General features: G+C 42.2%; 5 protein-coding genes across 10 annotated transcripts in view; 4 read left to right on the forward strand and 1 right to left on the reverse strand.

The window, feature by feature from the left end:
* The window catches only part of LOC6616675 (protein tincar), a 60,601-nt gene extending 49,675 nt beyond the window's left edge, over window positions 1-10,926 (reverse strand). For 3 of the 6 annotated variants that reach the window (XM_032723143.1, XM_032723147.1, XM_002040994.2), the window contains exons 1-2: window positions 10,677-10,926; window positions 8,993-9,079 (exon numbers count right to left, since the gene is read on the reverse strand). The gene's annotated coding sequence lies outside the window, so the exon portion shown is untranslated. Of the gene's footprint in view, window positions 1-757; window positions 827-8,992; window positions 9,080-10,676 lie in introns of those variants that run through there. The other 3 variants (XM_032723145.1, XM_032723146.1, XM_032723144.1) reach the window with 3 other exon arrangements.
* Window positions 10,927-11,439: 513 nt separating this feature from the next.
* Window positions 11,440-13,138, forward strand: LOC6616677 (chitobiosyldiphosphodolichol beta-mannosyltransferase). The gene is made up of 3 exons (XM_002040996.2): window positions 11,440-12,100; window positions 12,162-12,722; window positions 12,790-13,138. Exons 1-3 carry the CDS (start codon window positions 11,541-11,543, stop codon window positions 13,007-13,009), a joined length of 1,341 nt encoding a protein of 446 aa, XP_002041032.1. The 5' UTR covers window positions 11,440-11,540; the 3' UTR covers window positions 13,010-13,138.
* A 267-nt stretch (window positions 13,139-13,405) lies between these two features.
* LOC6616678 (transcription factor Ouib) lies at window positions 13,406-15,161 on the forward strand. Its single transcript, XM_002040997.2, has 4 exons — window positions 13,406-13,624; window positions 13,679-14,400; window positions 14,461-14,580; window positions 14,638-15,161. The coding sequence occupies exons 1-4, from the start codon at window positions 13,508-13,510 to the stop codon at window positions 14,960-14,962; spliced, it is 1,284 nt and encodes a 427-aa protein (XP_002041033.1). The 5' UTR covers window positions 13,406-13,507; the 3' UTR covers window positions 14,963-15,161.
* A 248-nt stretch (window positions 15,162-15,409) lies between these two features.
* On the forward strand, window positions 15,410-17,297 carry LOC6616679 (zinc finger protein 62 homolog). Its single transcript, XM_032721430.1, has 4 exons — window positions 15,410-15,641; window positions 15,699-16,534; window positions 16,605-16,718; window positions 16,779-17,297. The coding sequence occupies exons 1-4, from the start codon at window positions 15,519-15,521 to the stop codon at window positions 16,891-16,893; spliced, it is 1,188 nt and encodes a 395-aa protein (XP_032577321.1). The 5' UTR covers window positions 15,410-15,518; the 3' UTR covers window positions 16,894-17,297.
* A 74-nt stretch (window positions 17,298-17,371) lies between these two features.
* Window positions 17,372-19,213, forward strand: LOC6616680 (transcription factor Ouib). The gene is made up of 4 exons (XM_002040999.2): window positions 17,372-17,545; window positions 17,604-18,538; window positions 18,599-18,721; window positions 18,971-19,213. The coding sequence occupies exons 1-4, from the start codon at window positions 17,432-17,434 to the stop codon at window positions 19,095-19,097; spliced, it is 1,299 nt and encodes a 432-aa protein (XP_002041035.2). The 5' UTR covers window positions 17,372-17,431; the 3' UTR covers window positions 19,098-19,213.
* The last annotated feature ends 88 nt before the right edge of the window (window positions 19,214-19,301 follow it).

Below are 19,301 nucleotides of genomic sequence, written 5' to 3' on the forward strand. Positions count from 1 at the left end.
TGTGCGCCTTACATTTCACAGCTGCAAAGGAATTTGTGCGTTCGTTTTTCTCGCCCTCCTGGATTATTTTTTCATTTTTTTTTTTGGTGCGCACACACGTCTGATTTATGACTAATGAATTAATTTTGAATTTGGTTACAATTAACACGAAATTTTAAGCCGTGGCAGCCAAATTCCACATAAGCCTTAACGCCCACACACACATGGCAGAAAGAAATCCTTTCGTTACACACACAGGCATAAATCAACGGCGTGCGGAGCAAATGCGATTAGCATTTTATACCATTTAAACACTGTCGCACACACCACCACATGGAAAACAATGCAAAAAAGCAGCGGGGAAAAGCGGAAAACGTTGTGACAAAGCTGGTGGGGCCACTCATCCCCTCTCTTTCCACCTCTGTCGACCTGTCTCCCTCTGGCTGCCTGTTACCACTGAATGTGTGCATCTCCCTTCGAGCAAACCAGACACAATTACATATTACTTATATGAAGGTTTGAAAAGGGAACACACAGTTAGAAACGGTTCTGAAACTCAAAAAGAAAGGGTTCGAACCGGAGGTACTCAGTGGTTTAGGATAAAGCAACGTCGATTTTGAGGGTATATACATACATATAAAGAAAAAAGTATTGAGCAGAACAGCAGTTAAATAAATTTAAATAAATACTATGGCTTAATTACATGAAACATCTATATCTAATAATCTGCACTTCACTAAAAACAATGAAATAAATCATTTTTTAATAAATGTAATACCTTATTAACTGTGAACTCACGGTCTAAAATAAATTACTGAGTGACAATCCGTCGTTAAATGTTTATTACCTGCAAAAAAGAGATGCATTGATTAATAATCAAATTACTGGAAATTCATAGTGTTGTAAATTATAATAATTTATTAGAACTCAATTGGGCGTTAATATCAATTTCAAGGCAATTCGTGGAGCCAACAAACCAACATTGTAATACCCTAAAATAGAACGGAGTATGACGAATAGGAAACCCCAAGTAGAATGCAAATTGCGCAAAAATCGGTGGAAAAAACAAATGTGCAACAAAGCGAACAATTGTAATTTAACTGCAGTCAGACTCTAGTTGGCAGCACAACAACAACAACAACAGCAGCAGCATCAAATGGCAAAAAGCTACAAAAAGCGGCAAAAACCAGAGAGCAACAGCCAGAATTGTGCGAGCCTCAAGTGTTGTACGTAAGCCGCTTTTGTTAGGCAATTGTTTGCCTGCCTGCCTTCTGCAGTGTTTTCCGTTTTCGAGGGGAGTCCACCCCCAAAAGGGGGGAAATTTTAGGGGAGCCAGGCAAATGAAATATCTCCACTACAACCACACACACACTAGCATAATCCACTTTGCCCAGGCAGCATCGCAAAATACAAAAAAAAACATGGCAAAGCACAATAACAACAACAAAATCCGGAAGTTACACATACGCCCCGTTGTCTGCGATGGCCCCACAGCCCCAGCCGCTCAATCTCAGCGTTTTTGTTCTGGTCGCCAGCCAGTTGACAAATGTCACTGGCTGCACTGCAACCAAATTGAATATTAACTAACTGCTAAATAAGTTGATTGCATTCAAGCAGGAGCGTGTATATTAGAAAGCATCCCTTTAAATGTATTATTTATATATAATATATTTATATAATTAATCTGTTTGGTTTTTAGCGTAATATTGTATGCATTGACTTTGTTACAGGGTATATTCTTGTAGTGCACGCCTGCCACGCCTCTTTAGCGCGCTTTGCATCCGCTCCATGCCGAGACAAATGTAAAACAGCATAAAACACTCGTCGTCACTAGTAGCAGTTCAGTTCCAGCTCGCCATGGTGCTCCAGCCCCCACCATTATAATGTTCGTGAAAAACTTGACACTTAATTGTCTGTCCATGTCCATGTGCGTCATGTGTGCTCCTCCAGCTCCGCCAGCTCCTGCTGCTGCTATATGTTGTTATATCTATGGCATCGCATCTCGTCTGGCGCCTGTTTCTGTTGTCAATTGTTGCACATTTGCATGGCAATTGGATTGGACCACTGGAATGGCGAGCGGGGAGTGCGTGTGTGGAATGCGTGCCGGCGGAGTGGCGTTTGGGCCAATGCCCGTTGCTTCATGAGGCGTCGAGTGAAATGAGCCGCCTCTTGGCTAAAAGCTAGTTGAACAGCACATCATTTCCAGCTTCTTCACCATTTTCAGCGCTATTTTGAGGCAAACATTACAATAGGAAGCAGCAGAAAAACCAGAAGAACAAAATTATAGCTTCAAGTAGTATGAAATTTCGCTGAATTGCATGAAAAATTTTTTGGCCACCACGCAATATTTTCAACTCATATAATGTTTTTTTTTTTAAATTTAAAGCATATTCAAACTTTTTATAAATTTTACTAATCCGTTCATTATTAAATATGCATGCCTCTAATGGCAACTAAAATGTTTAAATACGTTGTAACACAAATTGCAGGTGATTAATAGTACACGCTATAATTGGCTATTTAGTTTAAGTCCTCTAGAGCTTTTAATCAAATAAAGTTCAGAATGATTGATCATATGATCACTTAAGTTCATCAGTCCAGCAGAAACAATTGTGGGATTTGTTTTGTAAGTAGATTTCAAGTGGTCAACACTTAATACGGATGTAAACAGTTTTGTTTCACAAAACTGTAATCTTATTCAAAACTATTAAGCTACCAACTGTTGGTCTTCTTCTAATCCCTTTGAATTATCAAGATTGAAGAAAAATGTTTGTTATGGAGGGCAGCTAAATATTCTTTTTGCCTGGAAACTGCATCACTCAACCGTTCACCCATTTCACCAGGTGATGAGATGGAGCACATCCGGCGGATGGAGCTGCATGGGATGAGCAGATGAACAGATGCACAGTGGCCACAATGCCGCGGGGCATTTGTTTTGGTTGGCGGTTCTGTTTCTGGTGCTTCTGACTTGGTTTGTTTTTGGGTTTGGCAGTAGTTTTGCCACCCCACAAAAAAGGGACGAAATGGATAGTGGGTGCAGTTGGACGATTTTTGGCTAGATTTTGCACTTTGCTCGCTGTGCGCTAATGAAAATGAAGTCGTAAAAGGGTTTGCCACGTGGCTGGTAATGCCGTCGCCTTTCCCTTAGCCCGCTTCTCCTTGTTTGCTCTCTCCGCTTTCGGAATCCTTTAAGCGCCATTTAGTTTCAACGAGCGCTTAACTTAATGAACACAATGGCCGGAAACCGGTTGAGAGTGCTGGGGAAAATGTAATGGAAAATGTTGGGGCTTCCGCAATTCGCTGTATCTGTATGTATTCGCAATCCCATTGGAGCACATAATCAGATTTTAATAGCCAGCCCGAAAAAAGGACATAGATCAACAATAGCATGAATAGGGAATAGAGTAACAACTAAAAACGCCATTAATGAAATGATGATGACAACGACGAAAGTTTAGCACGACCCAAACACATAAAACAAAAATTCCCCAAAGTCACACAGCAGAGAAAACAAAGTCCAATCGCAAGTGGAATGGAAATATACACAGCGATAAAATGTATCTCAAATTTATGCAAGAAACTTTGTAGTAACTTTGTGGCAAAACTTTGAAAATATCCTTAGTAACCAAATAGATACTCATGGCCATTTGGTCACTATTATAGGTCGCACTATTGAACTATGGATTAACTTTATTTTTCCCGGTGTAAGAGCCAAGAACCCGGAAGTGATAGAGGCAAGTCTCAGCTGGGACATGATGAGAAGCAAAAATAAAACATAAAACAAAATGCCCAAAAAATTAACGACAAATTGCGCATCATTAAAAGTAAAGAGGGAGACGCCTGGGAAAAACACGAAGACATTGCGAGGAGCAGCAGAAAGGAGCCTGCCTGCCAAAAGCCAATAATGGAGCCAAACGCACGTTAAGGGCGAAATGAAGCCAAAAACCCAACGACTGACAGGCAATGAAAGAAGCTTTAAGAGCCCAGCTCCAAATTGTAAGGATGTGGGTGGAGTTCTCAAAAGGGAGGTGGGCTGCCGCGTGGGTGGGTGTGGTGGCACACCGCCTGAGGCAACACCTGGGCGCAGTCATTTGTTTGATTACAAGCCACGAGATACAACGACAATGAACCCAAATTGAAGATGCCAAAGTGAAAAAGAGGGGCAGGGCACGAACTCATCCCCTCCTGACACCACCCCAAAGACCCACGAGTGAAAAATATTTGGCCATTCATTTTGTTAATTTAAACAAGTCGATCTAATAAAGATGTTCAAGCTCCACCGAGAAACTCCCTACCTTCTCATTGTGCACAAGAGAAGATTGATATATGATGAATTTTGTATCTGATTAAATAAATAGAGAGAACTTAAAACCAAAAACTAGAAATGTGTTGATTCTATTTCTGATTAAATAAGTAGATATCTTGAAGAAGATATCTATCTCTGAAACCATTATATTCATATGGTAACCAATAGTTTTGCTAATTGGTAATAAAATAGATAAAACGGCATGGAATTTAAAAGCATTTAATTAATGTTGTTAATTCATGGGAAAATATGCATTGAATTACTCATTTCATATAATTTAATTAGTTAGCTGCAAGATACGATTTGGAATGCTGTTGATATTTTTCTCATTCTTATTTAGCTTTCTAATTAATTAATTTTTCTGAGTGCAATGAGCTTAGTTTCAGCCGGGGACAGCGCTTAATTGCCCGACAATGCAGCTGCCCCGAAAACACACGCAGTTACACATCCGATCCTTGTGGGGAGAACAAAAAAAAACTGAGAGGCGCCAACGAGGACAAGCCCCTGCCCCCCGCCTTGGTTCCCCATCCAAATGCCGGCCACAAAAACCCTCCGCTTGCCACCATAATGACTCACTCACTTTGTGGCAACCGAGTTTACCAACTGCAGAGGAGTCGGGTTTCGCTGCTCTTTTGCCAGCTCGCATTTTGTTTTTTCCCCTGGATTTTCTTCCTTTTTTACCCCCCCCCCTTTTTTTTTTTTTTTGGAGGTGTGACAAGCCACCGGCTCAGCTGACTGAAGCGTGTCCTGTGTCCTGTGTCCTGTATCCCAAGTCTCGTGTCCTGGCACATGTAACATGGAGTTCCCTTCGCCATTCGCCGGGATAATTTTAATTGGTTTCCAAAGCATCAAGTGAAAAATGAAAACTTTGTGGTTAACAAAGAAAATTATGTTCAACACAAAAGTCTCATTAAAATTCGATTCAGCTTTTACACGGTTGACATGGAAAACAAACATGGTCGAACAAATTGCCAGAAGGCATGATTATTTATATAATAATTAAAAGTAATAATACTTTAAGCTTCTGCTTGGAAAGACAAAGACGGGCAAATAATTAAAAGCAGTTGCTTATGAGCAGGAAATTAATACAGGTATTAAAAGTTAAAAATCAATTAAGTTAAAACCAAATTTTAACTTCGAATAATATACTATTTTCCTGATTATATTTACTATTAAATTTAACAATTTTTAAGGATGTAAGAGCCCGCTTAGCAACAACTGGTATTTTGTTTTACTTATCTGCGTGTAGGCCACTTGTAATTACTGCTTTTGAGATTCCATTGAAACTATCTAGTTGAAATTACATCACATTATCAAATCTGAACACATCTGGCCCACTAAACTCAACTGCCACTTGTCCCTGCCGTCATGCTAGACAGAACATTTTAATTAAATCCAAATAAAAGAGCCACTGGATCTGTCATTGAGATATTTGAAAGTGACATCTGAGTTATTTGCACAGGGAGCGGAAAATGGGCAGAAATGTTAAGTGAAATGGCAGATTATTTCCCATCCACGTTTTTTTTTTTTTGCGTAATTCATGTTATGTCATCTTGCCTTTTAATAAATTTCCGAGCGCCACAAGCTGGCTCTCTGGTCTTGGTCATTTTAATCAGCATTTTTCACTTAGCCGCAGAATTTCATATATATACTTTTTTATTTTATATTCCCGCTCCGATGTCCTGAAAGTGACCGCCGCAGTGGCAGCTATTTACCCGCCCACCGGCTGGCCACGCCCCCGTTTCCTTGACCAAAGTCCGTACACACAGCACTTTGTTATGTTTTGTTTGCCTTTGCCTTTTGTTTGCACTGCTTCTGATTTCCCCTCTCTCTGTGTATTCAGTGCTTTTCCTCGTTTCCAGCTGCTGCGGTGAAGCTGTGGCTCAGTTTTTAATCAAAACATAATGTAAAAAGGATGCAAAATACACAAGGAAAGTGGCAGGCACTAACCCAGCAAAGTCCATCATCCCAACCTTCACTCCCCGACCGTCGAATCCAGACTTCTAAAAAAAAAAAAAAGAAAAAAAAGTGTTTGCCCTGTCGCGTTGTTTTTGTCTTAGTTGTTGTTGTTTTTGTGTCGTCCATTATTCAAAGCATAATGTCACAATAAACGTAAAAGGTGCAAAATATGGCCCAAAGGCAACAAGCAAAAGCAAAAGCAAGTGCCAACAATGAGAAAGAGCAGTGACAACACAAACATACAGTCCAACTTCACTAACTCAAAGTTGCCCGCGTTGATTTCAAACTTTTCGTTTGCCCGGAACTCTGAACTTGCTCGGATTGAAATTCTCACAGCTGTTAATTAAGTATCTTGTACTAATTTTCACTCTCAAAGTTGACAGATAAGCAAGCAGAATCGAATGATTTTAGTCTGTTTTATTAGCTAACTAATTATAATAGTTTGGGAATTAACTACTTTTTTATGGCTTAAAGTTCTGATAACTAATATTTGGGTGTAAATATAAATATTCATTAAATTATATAAGAGTTGAATATAAAGATGATATCTATAAGATGTAACTACCTGACAAATCGATGTTCTACTGTAGTTACAGAAGAGAGTTGCAACAAAAGAGCCACCGTAATAGCGGCACAACAACAACTCAACTTAATAACACTTTGCAGTTGTCGCTGCCCAGGGCACTCACCCGGTACTTTCCTCATCCACTCCAATGACCTCATCCTCCTCCTGCTTCTCCTTCTCCTCCATTTGGAGGGGGACTGCATAAATTTGGAAGGCAGAACCTGGGAAGGAAAAACTTGATCACTTCCTTCTTTCCTTCTCGCCCTTCTCCTTTCAGTCGTTTCTGTTGTTGCCACAATTGTTGCGTGCCCCGTCAGTCAGTCAGTCAGTCAGTTAGTCCGCTAGTCATTTATTCGGTCAGTCAGGCATTCAAGTTGCCAGACATTCAGTCAGTCAGTCATTGAAGTGTCCACGTGCGGGGATACGGGCCTCCACTCGAATGACCCGCTGGCAAACTTGCATCTTTGCCTAGACTTTTGCATCCGACAGTTTAAGGGAATCTCTAGCACCTTGCAGTGGAACACTCGGCAATTTAATCTTTGAGATACCAGTTTTCAGTGACCTCTATGCACTTTTGATATTGGAAATTTGAAAACGATTTAAATGTTATATGACCATGAACAAAAACTTGTATGCTGATTGTGGTTATTACGTAAAAAGGTCTTGTTAGTGTAATGGGCAGTAAAGAACAAGCTTCAACCACAAAATTAGATATTAACAATATTATTATTATTATATCTACACAGTAAGCATACTTTATGTTTTGCTTATGGAGTTTAGCAACAATAAAACGCAGTAATAATAAGCTAGCCTTAAAAACTAATTTGAAATTCCCTGTACAAGTGAAATTGCGTTTAGCAATGGGAAGAGACTCTAGTCATTGACCCGAAGAAACTGTTCTACATATCTCGTATCTTTCTCCTCCGTTTCTGCTACCTGAATTGGTCCGCATAATTTGCCTTTTGATGACACCGAGTCCACTATCTCAACCTGAGTTGTTCCACATGTTTGTCACGTGTGGCGACTGAACTCAATTGCCCTCGAGCTCGTCCTCCTCCTCCTCCTCCTTCAAATCCAAATCCCCTCCTGTTTCTCGGCAACAACTATCACAAATTGAAGTGCAGCGCGAGAATTGGAGAAAGAGAAAAGAAGAGTGAGGGAAAGGCACTTCCGCAGCTATTTTCCCCGCTTTCCACGAGCGAACAGTTGTCGATTGTTATGTGGAAAATGTCAAAGGCACTTGATATTGATCACAGTCGTGGTACAGATCTTGCGATACGCTGAGAGAAATTAATGGACGGTAATTAAAAAAATATATGTTTCTATTCTTGGAGAAGGATTTGTTTAATGAAATAATCATGTTATTAATTTCTCAATAATGACATTGATTAATTACAAAAATAAATCATTTAATGATCATGTCTAGGGGCAGAATCAGTATAGATGATTATCCTCAGATTTAAAACGTATACACACTAAAATGTATACAGCTTAAGATACAAACTGGTCAATATCTTATGGTTTTATTGACTGGAAAGCATTTTTATCTAATTATTTTAGATGAAAACTAAGAATTCCTCACTTTTCAGTGCTTGGCTGTAAAACAAGCAAGCGAGGCACCAGCGAAAATAGAAAAAGGGGCCTGGATGCGTTGCACTTGCCACGCTATCGCGCACTCTCTCCCACTGCCATGCGGCACGTGGTGGCCTCTCGCTCGCACCGCTTTTAATTATAGCCACTTCTGCGTCGAGAAGTCGACGGCGTCTGCGAAGCGGAAGTTTGTTTAGGATATTTGGCATTGTCTGCTGGCATTTTACAAGCTCATGCAGCTGCCTGCATGCGGCGCCGTCTGTTCAAATGCCCTGACTTTCCTGCCACGTCCCTGCCCGCCTGGAATATCTGCCCCATTTGGAGACAGGGACGAAATACCCCACAACATCCGAGAGTCCATGATGCGAATTATTCAAATAGCTCGCGCCGCCTTTGGAGCGGTCTGCATGCGGTTCCATACACATAGCTCGACGACTTTGGCATACAAATTAGATGCAGCGATAATCGACTATTCAGGTTGACTGCCTCAGCTCCCTGAATCACCACACCGCCTATCCATCCATCCAACCACATCACCCACATCCATCCCATTCCATACAAAATCCACACACACACTGCCTGCAAAAGCTTACCTGTCACGGGTTTTTGTTCTTGAGCGGCTTTAAAGTGAATTTTTCAGTCCAAAATAATCCCTTCTTTGATATGTTTTGCCGGTGCAGCTGCAAGAGAGCAATTTTCCGGATAGATTTTAGTTATTTTTTGGGCGAAATAAATTTTCAGTGACATAAATTCAACATGAAATTAATGCTAATCCTGCTGAAGCAAAAGCAGAAAATGTCGCAGACAGCAAACACGCACAGAAATAAAGACAAATGCAACTAAAATGAAAGCAGGTTTATACGATTAGATTTGGCATGGTACATGGAAATAGATATGTTGTGAAATGTGAGCAAAAATGGGTTGTTTCTTTGAACTAACAATATACTTTAATTGATTTCAATCATTCCAACAGCGATTCTGGCTGATTATTAACTTACCATAAAGGTAAAGGTGTTTATCGATTTCAAAACAAATAATTGAGTACAATCAGTCCATTTATCGTTAAAAATAATAGCTTTAGAGCAAATATATGAATTAACCTGAGATATGATTTTTGCAATATTGCCACCGCATAAACCTGGTTAAGGAAAATGTCCTTTTGATTCCGTGTCTAGACCGACGATAAGTTTTCTATGCCAAATGCTGCCATACGGAAAGAGAATGGAAAAGAGCGCAAAAGGACGACGGCAGAGCGAAAACTTCTGCAGCGCCATAAAAAGTCGCACAGAAATCAAAAATCAAGAGTGGAAACTTGCGGGCCAACCCCAGGAAAATACAGCCACCCACTGAAAACCACCCAGCCACCCGGGCAGCAGTGCAACCACCACCCCGCATTCACCACCCACCGTTTGGGGGTGGCCCGCTGGCTTGGCTATTTGCCTTCTGCGAAGGACGAAGGACGCAAAAGCAGAAGGACTATGCGCGGAGCGTATCGCGTCTGGATCTGGAATTGCAGACGAGCCTAATGGGATAAACTACGTGGAGCACACACACACAGCTGGGTCCAGAATAATACAATATCTGTATCATGCGGAAAATCATATTCAAAAGAAATAAATCTGGTTCGGCATATTAGTTTAATAGCTATAAGTCAAATAAGTAAATGTCTATGAATGTTTAATTTCTATATGGGAAATTGTTAATATTAAAAATAGCTGTTAAGATTATCATACTTCAATTAAGTCTTTGTTGATCTTTAAGAGCAATAACATACAATAATAGTATCTTTGACATTCCTTTGACATTTGCAAATAAAATCCTTACGAATTTTTGCAGGCCTTAAAGGTTATAGTATTCTCTTAATTACTTATTCATGCGCGTATAGAAATCTGTAAGCGATATTAATATTTCTACCGCATCTGTACGCCTAGTTATAATCCCAGACAGTCGTGTGACAAATTTGATGATGGCACTAGAGAGGAAAATACTACGCGCATAAAAATGCATAAATGGAAAACAAAGCCGGCAGGAGCTCGAGAAATTGTAGTGTGTGGTGTACGAAATTTGCATTTCCACTTCATCGAAATCCGATGGCTCGAAATACCCCCACACACACACACACACAGGCACAGATACACACACACGCCGACATCGGTAGAGCCACCCACACATTGACAACCAGACAGGCGCCAACTGGAGGGTGGAAAGCCGGCTTGTTGTGCCGGCGAAAATGCGTAAAATAACGGCAGTTGGAGTGCTTTTCCTGATTGTACTCACCGGCCATTCTCCCGTTTGAGCAGTCTTAAGCTTTGCAACTTTGTTTGAACTAATTGTTTTTCATCACCAACTAGTATATTTAATAATATTTCCTCTTCTTGAGCATTAGTTGCTGCGAAAATTGTAACACAGTTTTGTGGGTAAACACTCACACACACCGACGCACTGTCGCGCACACACACACACTGAGCTTAAAGTCCCGCTAGAAAAGTGCCGCACTCACGAGCCGCGACGTCACGTCCATACGAATCCGAATTTGAATGGAGAATTCAGTTTGAGCGGTGTGGTGCGACCAGTCTCGTTTACTGCAATTAAAACCTTATATTCGCAAAGCAGGTACGGTCACTCTGCAACTGTTAAGTTATTTCCCTGTTAACCTCACTCATTTTATTTAACATTACTGTTAATAAATGTAAGTGCTATGTGAGAGAAATCAAAGACACTAAAATAATATTCTAATATTCTAATAGAATATTCTAGAGTCTTTGGAGAAATAATGTAGCTTAAAATTATGAATGTTATACTTCATGTTCACCTATGTTACCACTTCAAAGTCTGAAGTCTATATAGTAAAAGATATTTGTTCATATACATTCTGATTACATTTATTAGTATTAAGGCAAGTCAACAGATATAAGCTCATATATTGGATGGATAAAATGATAAAATATCACAAAATTTATAACATGTAGTAAAAAAACATTCAAATGAACCACCCTAACATACCGCCATATTAGCAGAGTTCCGTGGCTTTGTGCAGCAGATAAGTACGGTCCCACTATTCCGCAGGATTTAACCGAATCACAAACAAAACGCGCAATTGCCTTTGATCGCAGATAAATCGCGTATTTTTCCTCCAAAGCGATGACGGAAGTGCCGCCCAAGAAGCGCAACGCCTGCGTCATCGTGCTGGGCGACATTGGACGCAGTCCGCGCATGCAGTACCATGCCCAGAGTCTTCTGGAGGAGAACTACCACGTGGACATGATTGGGTATCTGGAGACGAGGCCGCTGGAGGAACTGACCCAACATCCGCGTTGCCGAATCCACGAGCTAACTGCCGTCCCAGTGACGAACCTAACGCCCAAACTGCGCCTGCTCTTCAAGGCCTTTTGGCAGACACTCAGTCTGCTGATGGCTCTCATTTCCATTGGCCGTCCCAGCTTCCTACTCGTCCAGAATCCGCCCGGCATTCCCACGCTGATTGTGTGCTATCTGTACTGTGCGGTCACACGGACCAAGCTGGCCATCGATTGGCACAACTACACGTACACAGTGCTGGCACTGGGAATGTCGAAGGGAGAGCAGAGTCCTCTAATACGATTGGTTAGGCGACTGGAGCGATACTTCGGCTCCAAGGCACACACCCACTTCTGTGTGACGCGGGCCATGCAGGAGGATCTGCAGCAAAACTGGGGCATTGGGCAAGTCCTCATCACATCCATTTAAACGATGTAAATAACTAAACCATGACTCATATTTCAGGCCTGTCAAAGTTCTGTATGATCGTGCGCCTGCGCAATTCCATCCCATCGACTTGACTCACAAGCACGAGCTGTACCTGAAGCTGGCCAAAGATTATCCACAGTTCCAGGCCAAGGACGCCGAACAATTCGATGTTCTGGAGGCCACCGCTCTTACCCAGAAGCTGACCAGCGGTATTGTGCAGTACAGACCCCAGCGACAAGCCGTGCTGGTTTCCAGCACCAGTTGGACGCCGGACGAGGACTTCGGTATACTCCTTAAGGCTTTGCAAGCTTACGAGGAGGCTGCGCAAGCGGAGCCGTTGGTTTATCCTTCCCTGCTGTGCATCATCACCGGAAAGGGGCCACAAAAGGAGCACTATGTGGCGGAGATCGAGAAGCTGCAATGGCAGAAGGTGTCGGTAATCACGCCCTGGCTGGAGATCGAGGACTACCCCACTGTTCTGGCCAGCGCCGACCTGGGCGTGTGCCTGCACTGGAGCACCAGTGGGCTGGACCTGCCCATGAAGGTGGTCGACATGTTCGGCAGCGGGCTGCCTGTCTGCGCCTACGATTTCAAGTGGTAAATAACCCTGCCATCCCTTGGCTTTATTATTATTTCTTACTAACTACTACAAATGACTTTTTAGCCTTGATGAGCTGGTGAAGCACGGCGAGAATGGCTTCGTGTTTGGCGACCATGTTCAGCTGGCCGAGCAGCTGAGGATATGGTTCGAGAATTTTCCAAAGAATCCCAGCATCCTAGAGACTAGAGCTGGTTTTCAGCGCAAAATCCATGAGTTCCAGGAGCTGCGATGGCGGGAGAGTTGGCTCCAGATCGCCGCACCCGTACTAGAGGCATTTCTGTAGATCATTTTGACAAAGATTTGACAATTACACGTTATGAGAGACTTTCTTTGATTGCTAAACGCTTTTCCTAGGTTAGTTACTATAAATTCTGTACACAAAAGGGCTTAAAACTTGCTTATGCAGATTATACAAGTTGCTTATTTTATTTTTATAATCGTAGACTAAAGATAAAAACAATTTCTAACAAAAAAGGTATATTTACATATATACAAATACTTACCAAAAATATATTTTCTTTTATAAAGCGTGATTTCTTAGGAAAAAATCTTTTTAATTAAAAAAGAAAATGGAAAGGTGGCGGTGCCGATTTTTTTATTTGAAATGCCACCAACATCGATAGTCTGAAATAAACATCGATGTATCGGAAAATAATAAAAAAAATCTATGTTTGGACAGCTCTAGTTGCGGACGACGGTCACACTGCAAAACCAAACCGGCTGCGCAAAAATTACAATAATTTGTAATTAAAATTTATCAATTTTATTTAATTTCGTAACAATGAGCAGCGAGTGTCGGATCTGTGGCGAGCGGATATTCACGCCGCACCCAAAGAACATCTTCGAGAAGCGCAATCATCGCATTCGGATGGCCATCGAGCAAATCACGGGCTTAGAGGTGGCGTCCGTTTTATTTGTTGTCCGGAATTATTCATTATCCATGCATTTCTAGATCGTTTTAGAGAAGATGCTGCCCCAGCACATATGCGCATGTTGTCTCCTGGACCTGTCCCAAGCCGTAGCCTTCAGGCAGCGATGCCTGGATACGGACGCAAATCTCCACCAGAGGAACTCCTCGACGGCGGGTGTCGCCTCAAAAGGCTCCCCGGAGGTTTTGCCGGTGCATAGTGATCCGCTGCTGAAACGGGAAGTTCTGGATGACACCGAGGATGATAAGGAGCTACTGGACGATGATAAGGAGTTATTGGATGAAGATAAGGATTTCTTGGAGGACGAAAAGCCGATTTTAAGATTTCCTCCGCCCAAAAAAATCAGGCTTGAGACCCAAAATTTATCGAACAGCCAGTCTCCACGAGTCAGGGTCAAGCGCCTTCGTGTGCCGGTGGTCGAGAAGGCAGATAGTCCACCGCCACCTCCGCGGGAGCTCGTCCGAAAGCCCAGAAAGCGGCGACCGAAACCCAAGGTCGATCGCTCGATAAAGCGATACGTGTGTGACCAGTGCGGTTGGTCGTTCAACGATCACAGCAACATGAAGGATCACAAGCTACGGCACTTCGAGGAGAAGTTTTCGTGCGACGAGTGCGGCCGCAAGTTCTACACCATGCCACTGCTTCGATTGCACATTCGAGTCCATCACAAGGGCGAGAAACCGTACGTCTGCAAGTTCTGCGGTATGGGATTCGCCAATAGTCCCAGCCGCTGTCGTCATGAACGGTGAGTGCTGGCCTAATCATCACTAGTCCTTATCTATATAAATCTTAAAATCTTTGACAGTCAAATGCATGCCAACGAGCTGGTCCACCCGTGCAAAATATGCGGCAAACGATTTAATAGCGAAAAGGGAAGGCAGAAGCACGAGGATGGGCACAAGAGTGATCAACCGGATGTCCACATGTAAGAATTATTAAAAAATACATAGCAATAGATGTACAAACGCTCATTCTCTCACAGCTGCCTCACCTGCAACAAGGAGTTCAAGGAGGCGCAGTTTTTGCATCGGCACTACTCCACAAAGTATCACCGCAAGCGGGTCAACTTGCTGGTGAATGACACGAAAGAGGAATTCCAGTCAGAAGCTGATCCGGCGGAGAGTCCAGGGTATATGGAAGAGGGCCAGGCAGAAATGGAGGACAGCCAGGCTGAACTGGACGTAATGCTAGAGAACATAGAGGAGGAGCAATATGAGGACCACGAGGAACTTCAGGATGAGGACGCGGATTTTGAGGACTTCGTGTACGATGAAGCCTTGGCGGAGGGAGAGGAGCTGTACACCTAACTTTAAGCCCAAACAAAAATTCGACTCTGTTGGCGCCACAAACTCGCCAATGCCAGGGATGCAGACTATTTGACTTTTTCTGTGGTTCAGAGAACTCCTTTGAACCACCAGCCGTACGATTAGCACCAGCGTGGAAGGAATTCAACGTCGGTCTTGGATTTCAATTTGTTATAAAATATATTTTATTCTAATTACACAGCACGATTTTTTTTAATAAAAATTATTTGGAACCAATTTTAAAAACGGTAAGAATAAGCCGAACGTGTGTTTTAGCTTGAACCTCTCTTTTTGGGAAAATTTAAACTTTCGTTTATAATATATACATTTTAAACTAAAAAAAACTTTTTCGGTGTTGTGTCCCTGGTTTCAAGAAAACAAGAACAGTTAGTTTTCACTTATCTGGTAACGCCATTTAACAGCTAAATTTGCTGCTTAAGGGGTAAATCGAAATTCTTTGATTGCGTACGCTCTTTTACCGTTTTTTTTCTATAATTGACAACATAAACAGTTAAACTACAGCTGATTGTTTTGGGAATTCAACCGGGATAAATGATAAATGCTTGAAATGGAAAAGCCTTTGCAATGCCATTTGTGTGCCTCGTGTTTCCGTCACCTGAATCCCACGATTATTTTTAGCCTGGAAGTTCTGGCCAAGATCCAGGATCTCACTGGAATATGGGTATGTTTATGGCTTTTTTGGCGTCTGAATGGCATAACCCAGTTACTCCATTTACAGTTAGAACAGAATGAACGCCAACCGTGTCATATTTGTCCATCTTGTCTGAATGACTTGAACACATCGATTAAGTTGAAGAATCGCATTCAACGAGTTCACGATGAAGCAACACTAAGGCGGGGATCTTGGCTTGATGAAGATCTAAGTAGCACTGTATCCGATATAGAGCCAGAAGAGGATTCCAGTGACTTGGAATCGGAGGAGTCCCACACTACTTCGTATCCGGAGCACCAAGATGGAAAACTATCTGATTTGGAAAACTATCCATTTGACAAAAAAGCAGAGCAATCCGAAATTGATCTAAATCTCGAGAATGAAGATAGTAGAAACGGACCACATAATCCTCATGATTCGGAATCACCCTTAATATTTAAGAATAAAAATCCATTAATAGAGACTACTTCGTTGGCAAAAGAAAACTTGCCTGAAACAGTTGATGCACAAAGCCCAAAAGAGAAAAACTTTATACAAATTGGAACCGATCTGAGCCTACTTAAAACGGGTCCCTCTATTAAGGTAGTAAAGCCTCTTGCATTATTTCCAGAAGATGGGGCAGCTGAGAATGTACCGCCTGCAAATAGGAGAGCTCGGAAAATTCAATCCCTGGAGTGCCCTAAGTGCGAAAGGGTCTTCAAGACTCCATACAACCTGAAGACGCACATGGCGCGCCACACGGGTGAGAAGAACTTTCCATGCACGTTCTGCGACAAGCGGTTCGTCACCAAGTATCTGGTTCGTCTACACGAACGTGTGCGCCACATGGGCGAACAGCCATTTAAGTGCAACTTCTGCTCGGAAACGTTTTTTACAAGTTCAGCTAAGTCGCGCCATGAGCGGTAAGTTCTTACTGCATTTGTATTTAATTTTAAAAGCGCTAACTTAAACCATTCCCTATCACTATGACAGAATACGGCACATCAGAGATCTGAGCTACCAATGCGACAAGTGCACTAAGAGATTCAATACCAAGACCTGCTTGAATAAGCACAAGTTCCTGCACACAGGTCTTAAGCCCTTTGAGTAAGTGAACTGATATGAAACTGGAGTATATTCAATACAAGTCGTGTATTTCCCTCTCAGCTGCGTAATTTGCCAAATCAACTTTGCCCGAAAGGCAGCGCTAAGGAGACACTTCGATTCGGTTGCTCACCTGATGAGGGCAAACGCCATCCTGGAATTTGAAGAAGAGCACTGATCCGCCGACGAATTTGAGATCACTTTTAATCCCGTCTTGGAAGATGCGGACTATGTAGTCCAATTGGAAGCACGACTTGAATAATTTTAAGGCTCAGGATATCTAGACATAAATGTTTGAACGTATTCTTATTATTTTGGCACTGGATTGCCCTTCGTTTGCTATAACTTATTTGTATTACATTTTTGTCATTTGGTTTTCCTATTATTCTTTAAGAGTGTAATATTTGGACAACCATGCAACCATTCGAAATAATCGTTTTCATTTAAAAACAGAAAACTTATGTAGAATATTTATTTTTAATACTTGTTTAAGACATTAAATAGGAATTATTTGCCACGAAAAGCAAATGCTTGGAGTATATTCCATAACGATTTTCATAACAACCCTTGAATAAAAGGTGCCATTTTCAAGTTCTGGCGCCACCGCATTCACCAGAGACGCGGACCATAACAACAGTTCCCTGGGAATGGCCCAAAATGAAGAAGCAGCTGTTTATAAAGTAAGGAATTTTGGCTCGAAAAAATAACTCTTGGAAATGACGCCACAATGCCGGTTGTGTGGAGATTCAATATACACGCAAAATCCAGTTAACATATTCGATGAGCGCAGCAATATGGTCAGGCAAATCGCATTGGTCACGGGCCTTTGGGTGAGTGTGTAAATTAAATTGACAAATGCAAACCGCTAATTCTCTTTTGGTTTTCAAGCTCACCGATCACTCGAAGATGCCCCGGAATATGTGCTCCTGCTGCCTGCTGAGCTTGAAGAGCGGCATTGCCTTCCGCCAAGTCTGCATCAATACCAACAATCGACTGACAATCCAGCGCCGAAGGCTGGAAGCCAAGGACGACGGATGCTGGGATGATCCGCTGAGCGACGCGCACGAGGTGCTGAAGATCAACGATGCGGAAGTGGAGCAGGAGGTGTTGTACGAGGTGTCATATGCGGATAATGAGGGACTGGAGAAGGACCACGACCTGTTCAAGAAGGAGGAGGAAGAAAGCGAGGTTGATGAGCAGAAGGAATGTGTAGATATTGCCAGCGAAATACCCTCCAATAAGGAGGATAATGAGCAAGAGCAAAAACAGGAGTGTGAGGATATGGTGGATAAAAGGAAAGGTCATGATGCTTGCGAGGAGTCACAGGAATATGAGGAGTCACACCCAGATGAGGAGGACGAGGAAGAGTCACAGGAAGAGGACGACGAGCTTTGGCAGAACGAGGACGGCGACAGCGATACAGATATTGATTCTATGTCAGATAGAGAAGCCACGTCGCGTCAACCGGCCCTTGACGAAGATAAAAAGTCTATTCGAAAATACACCAACAGGTCGTCTCCCAAAAACGACGATACCGAAATTCTGAAACCTGCGAAGAAGAAACGAAAAACCTACATAAGCCGAAAGGTCCACGTCTGTGACCATTGCGGCAAGAAATTCACCGACAAGGGCAACTTTAACCTGCACGTGCTGCGCCACTCGGGCGTCAAGCCCTTCGAGTGTCCTGAGTGCGGCCAAAAGGAGTTCAACAGGTACATCCTGAACATTCACATTCGGGTGAAGCATCGCGGAGAGAAGCCATACGCCTGCCAGTTCTGCGACGAGAAATTCGTGCACAGTACTATGCGATCGCGCCACGAAAAGTGAGTTGTAGCATACCTTAAATCCCTAAAATGCCCCCACGAACACTCCCATTCTTTCAGCCGGGTACACCGGAACAGGAAATCACCAAAGAACTTCAAGTGCAACTATTGCGACAAGCGATTCGAGTCGAACTACCAGAGGGCCAAGCACGAGGTGGTCCACACTGGCGAGCGTAAATTCCAGTAAGATCTTGTGAAGATATATGGCTAGATTTGTTTCTCCATGCTCCATTTGGAAAGCCATTATTCACTAATCTACAATATTCCTTTAAATATCAATCATCTTATTATTTCTTGGTTAAAATCTTATGAATTCCACTTTGAAACTCTTTATTTTCTATTATCCACTGTAATCAATCATGTTAACTATTTTCTGCTTGAAAAGTAGCTTTTTCAAATGTTTAATTCTGATTTTATCTACTTTCCCCTCAGCTGTGAGGTCTGCAAAGTGTCCTTCACACGGAACTCGAACTTGAGGACCCACTACCGCTCCGGGCAGCATCAAAGGAAGCAGATCGCAATGAGTGCTAAGTCCGAAAAAGATTCCAAAAATAATTAAGGTTTTGTTGATAAGTGTTGTAATACGTTAAGAGACCTGTTCTTATCTGTTAACAAATTGTAAGAATGTAATAGAATAAAATTATTTCTAAGTTAATAAGATGATATATCAAAATATATCTGACTGTGATTTGGTGTATCAATCAGTTTTAAAAGTGGATATTTCATTCTCTTAAATATTTTGCGTCAGAAGAACTAATTACTT

Source organism: Drosophila sechellia, chromosome 3R, assembly GCF_004382195.2.
Source record: "Drosophila sechellia strain sech25 chromosome 3R, ASM438219v1, whole genome shotgun sequence".
Classification (NCBI taxonomy): Eukaryota; Metazoa; Arthropoda; class Insecta; order Diptera; family Drosophilidae; genus Drosophila; species Drosophila sechellia.

Bases quoted from the DNA above. Each gene is read 5' to 3' on its own strand.
- LOC6616678 (XM_002040997.2), top strand. From the start codon at position 13,508: ATGAGCAGCGAGTGTCGGATCTGTGGCGAGCGGATATTCACGCCGCAC. The intron at 13,625-13,678 runs GTGGCGTCCGTT...ATGCATTTCTAG, and splicing joins AGCAAATCACGGGCTTAGAG to ATCGTTTTAGAGAAGATGCT. The intron at 14,581-14,637 runs GTAAGAATTATT...ATTCTCTCACAG, and splicing joins GATCAACCGGATGTCCACAT to CTGCCTCACCTGCAACAAGG.
- LOC6616677 (XM_002040996.2), top strand. From the start codon at position 11,541: ATGACGGAAGTGCCGCCCAAGAAGCGCAACGCCTGCGTCATCGTGCTG. The intron at 12,101-12,161 runs GCAAGTCCTCAT...CTCATATTTCAG, and splicing joins CAGCAAAACTGGGGCATTGG to GCCTGTCAAAGTTCTGTATG. The intron at 12,723-12,789 runs GTAAATAACCCT...ATGACTTTTTAG, and splicing joins TGCGCCTACGATTTCAAGTG to CCTTGATGAGCTGGTGAAGC.
- LOC6616680 (XM_002040999.2), top strand. From the start codon at position 17,432: ATGACGCCACAATGCCGGTTGTGTGGAGATTCAATATACACGCAAAAT. The intron at 17,546-17,603 runs GTGAGTGTGTAA...TTGGTTTTCAAG, and splicing joins CATTGGTCACGGGCCTTTGG to CTCACCGATCACTCGAAGAT. The intron at 18,539-18,598 runs GTGAGTTGTAGC...CCATTCTTTCAG, and splicing joins ATGCGATCGCGCCACGAAAA to CCGGGTACACCGGAACAGGA.
- LOC6616679 (XM_032721430.1), top strand. From the start codon at position 15,519: ATGCTTGAAATGGAAAAGCCTTTGCAATGCCATTTGTGTGCCTCGTGT. The intron at 15,642-15,698 runs GTATGTTTATGG...CTCCATTTACAG, and splicing joins AGGATCTCACTGGAATATGG to TTAGAACAGAATGAACGCCA. The intron at 16,535-16,604 runs GTAAGTTCTTAC...TCACTATGACAG, and splicing joins GCTAAGTCGCGCCATGAGCG to AATACGGCACATCAGAGATC.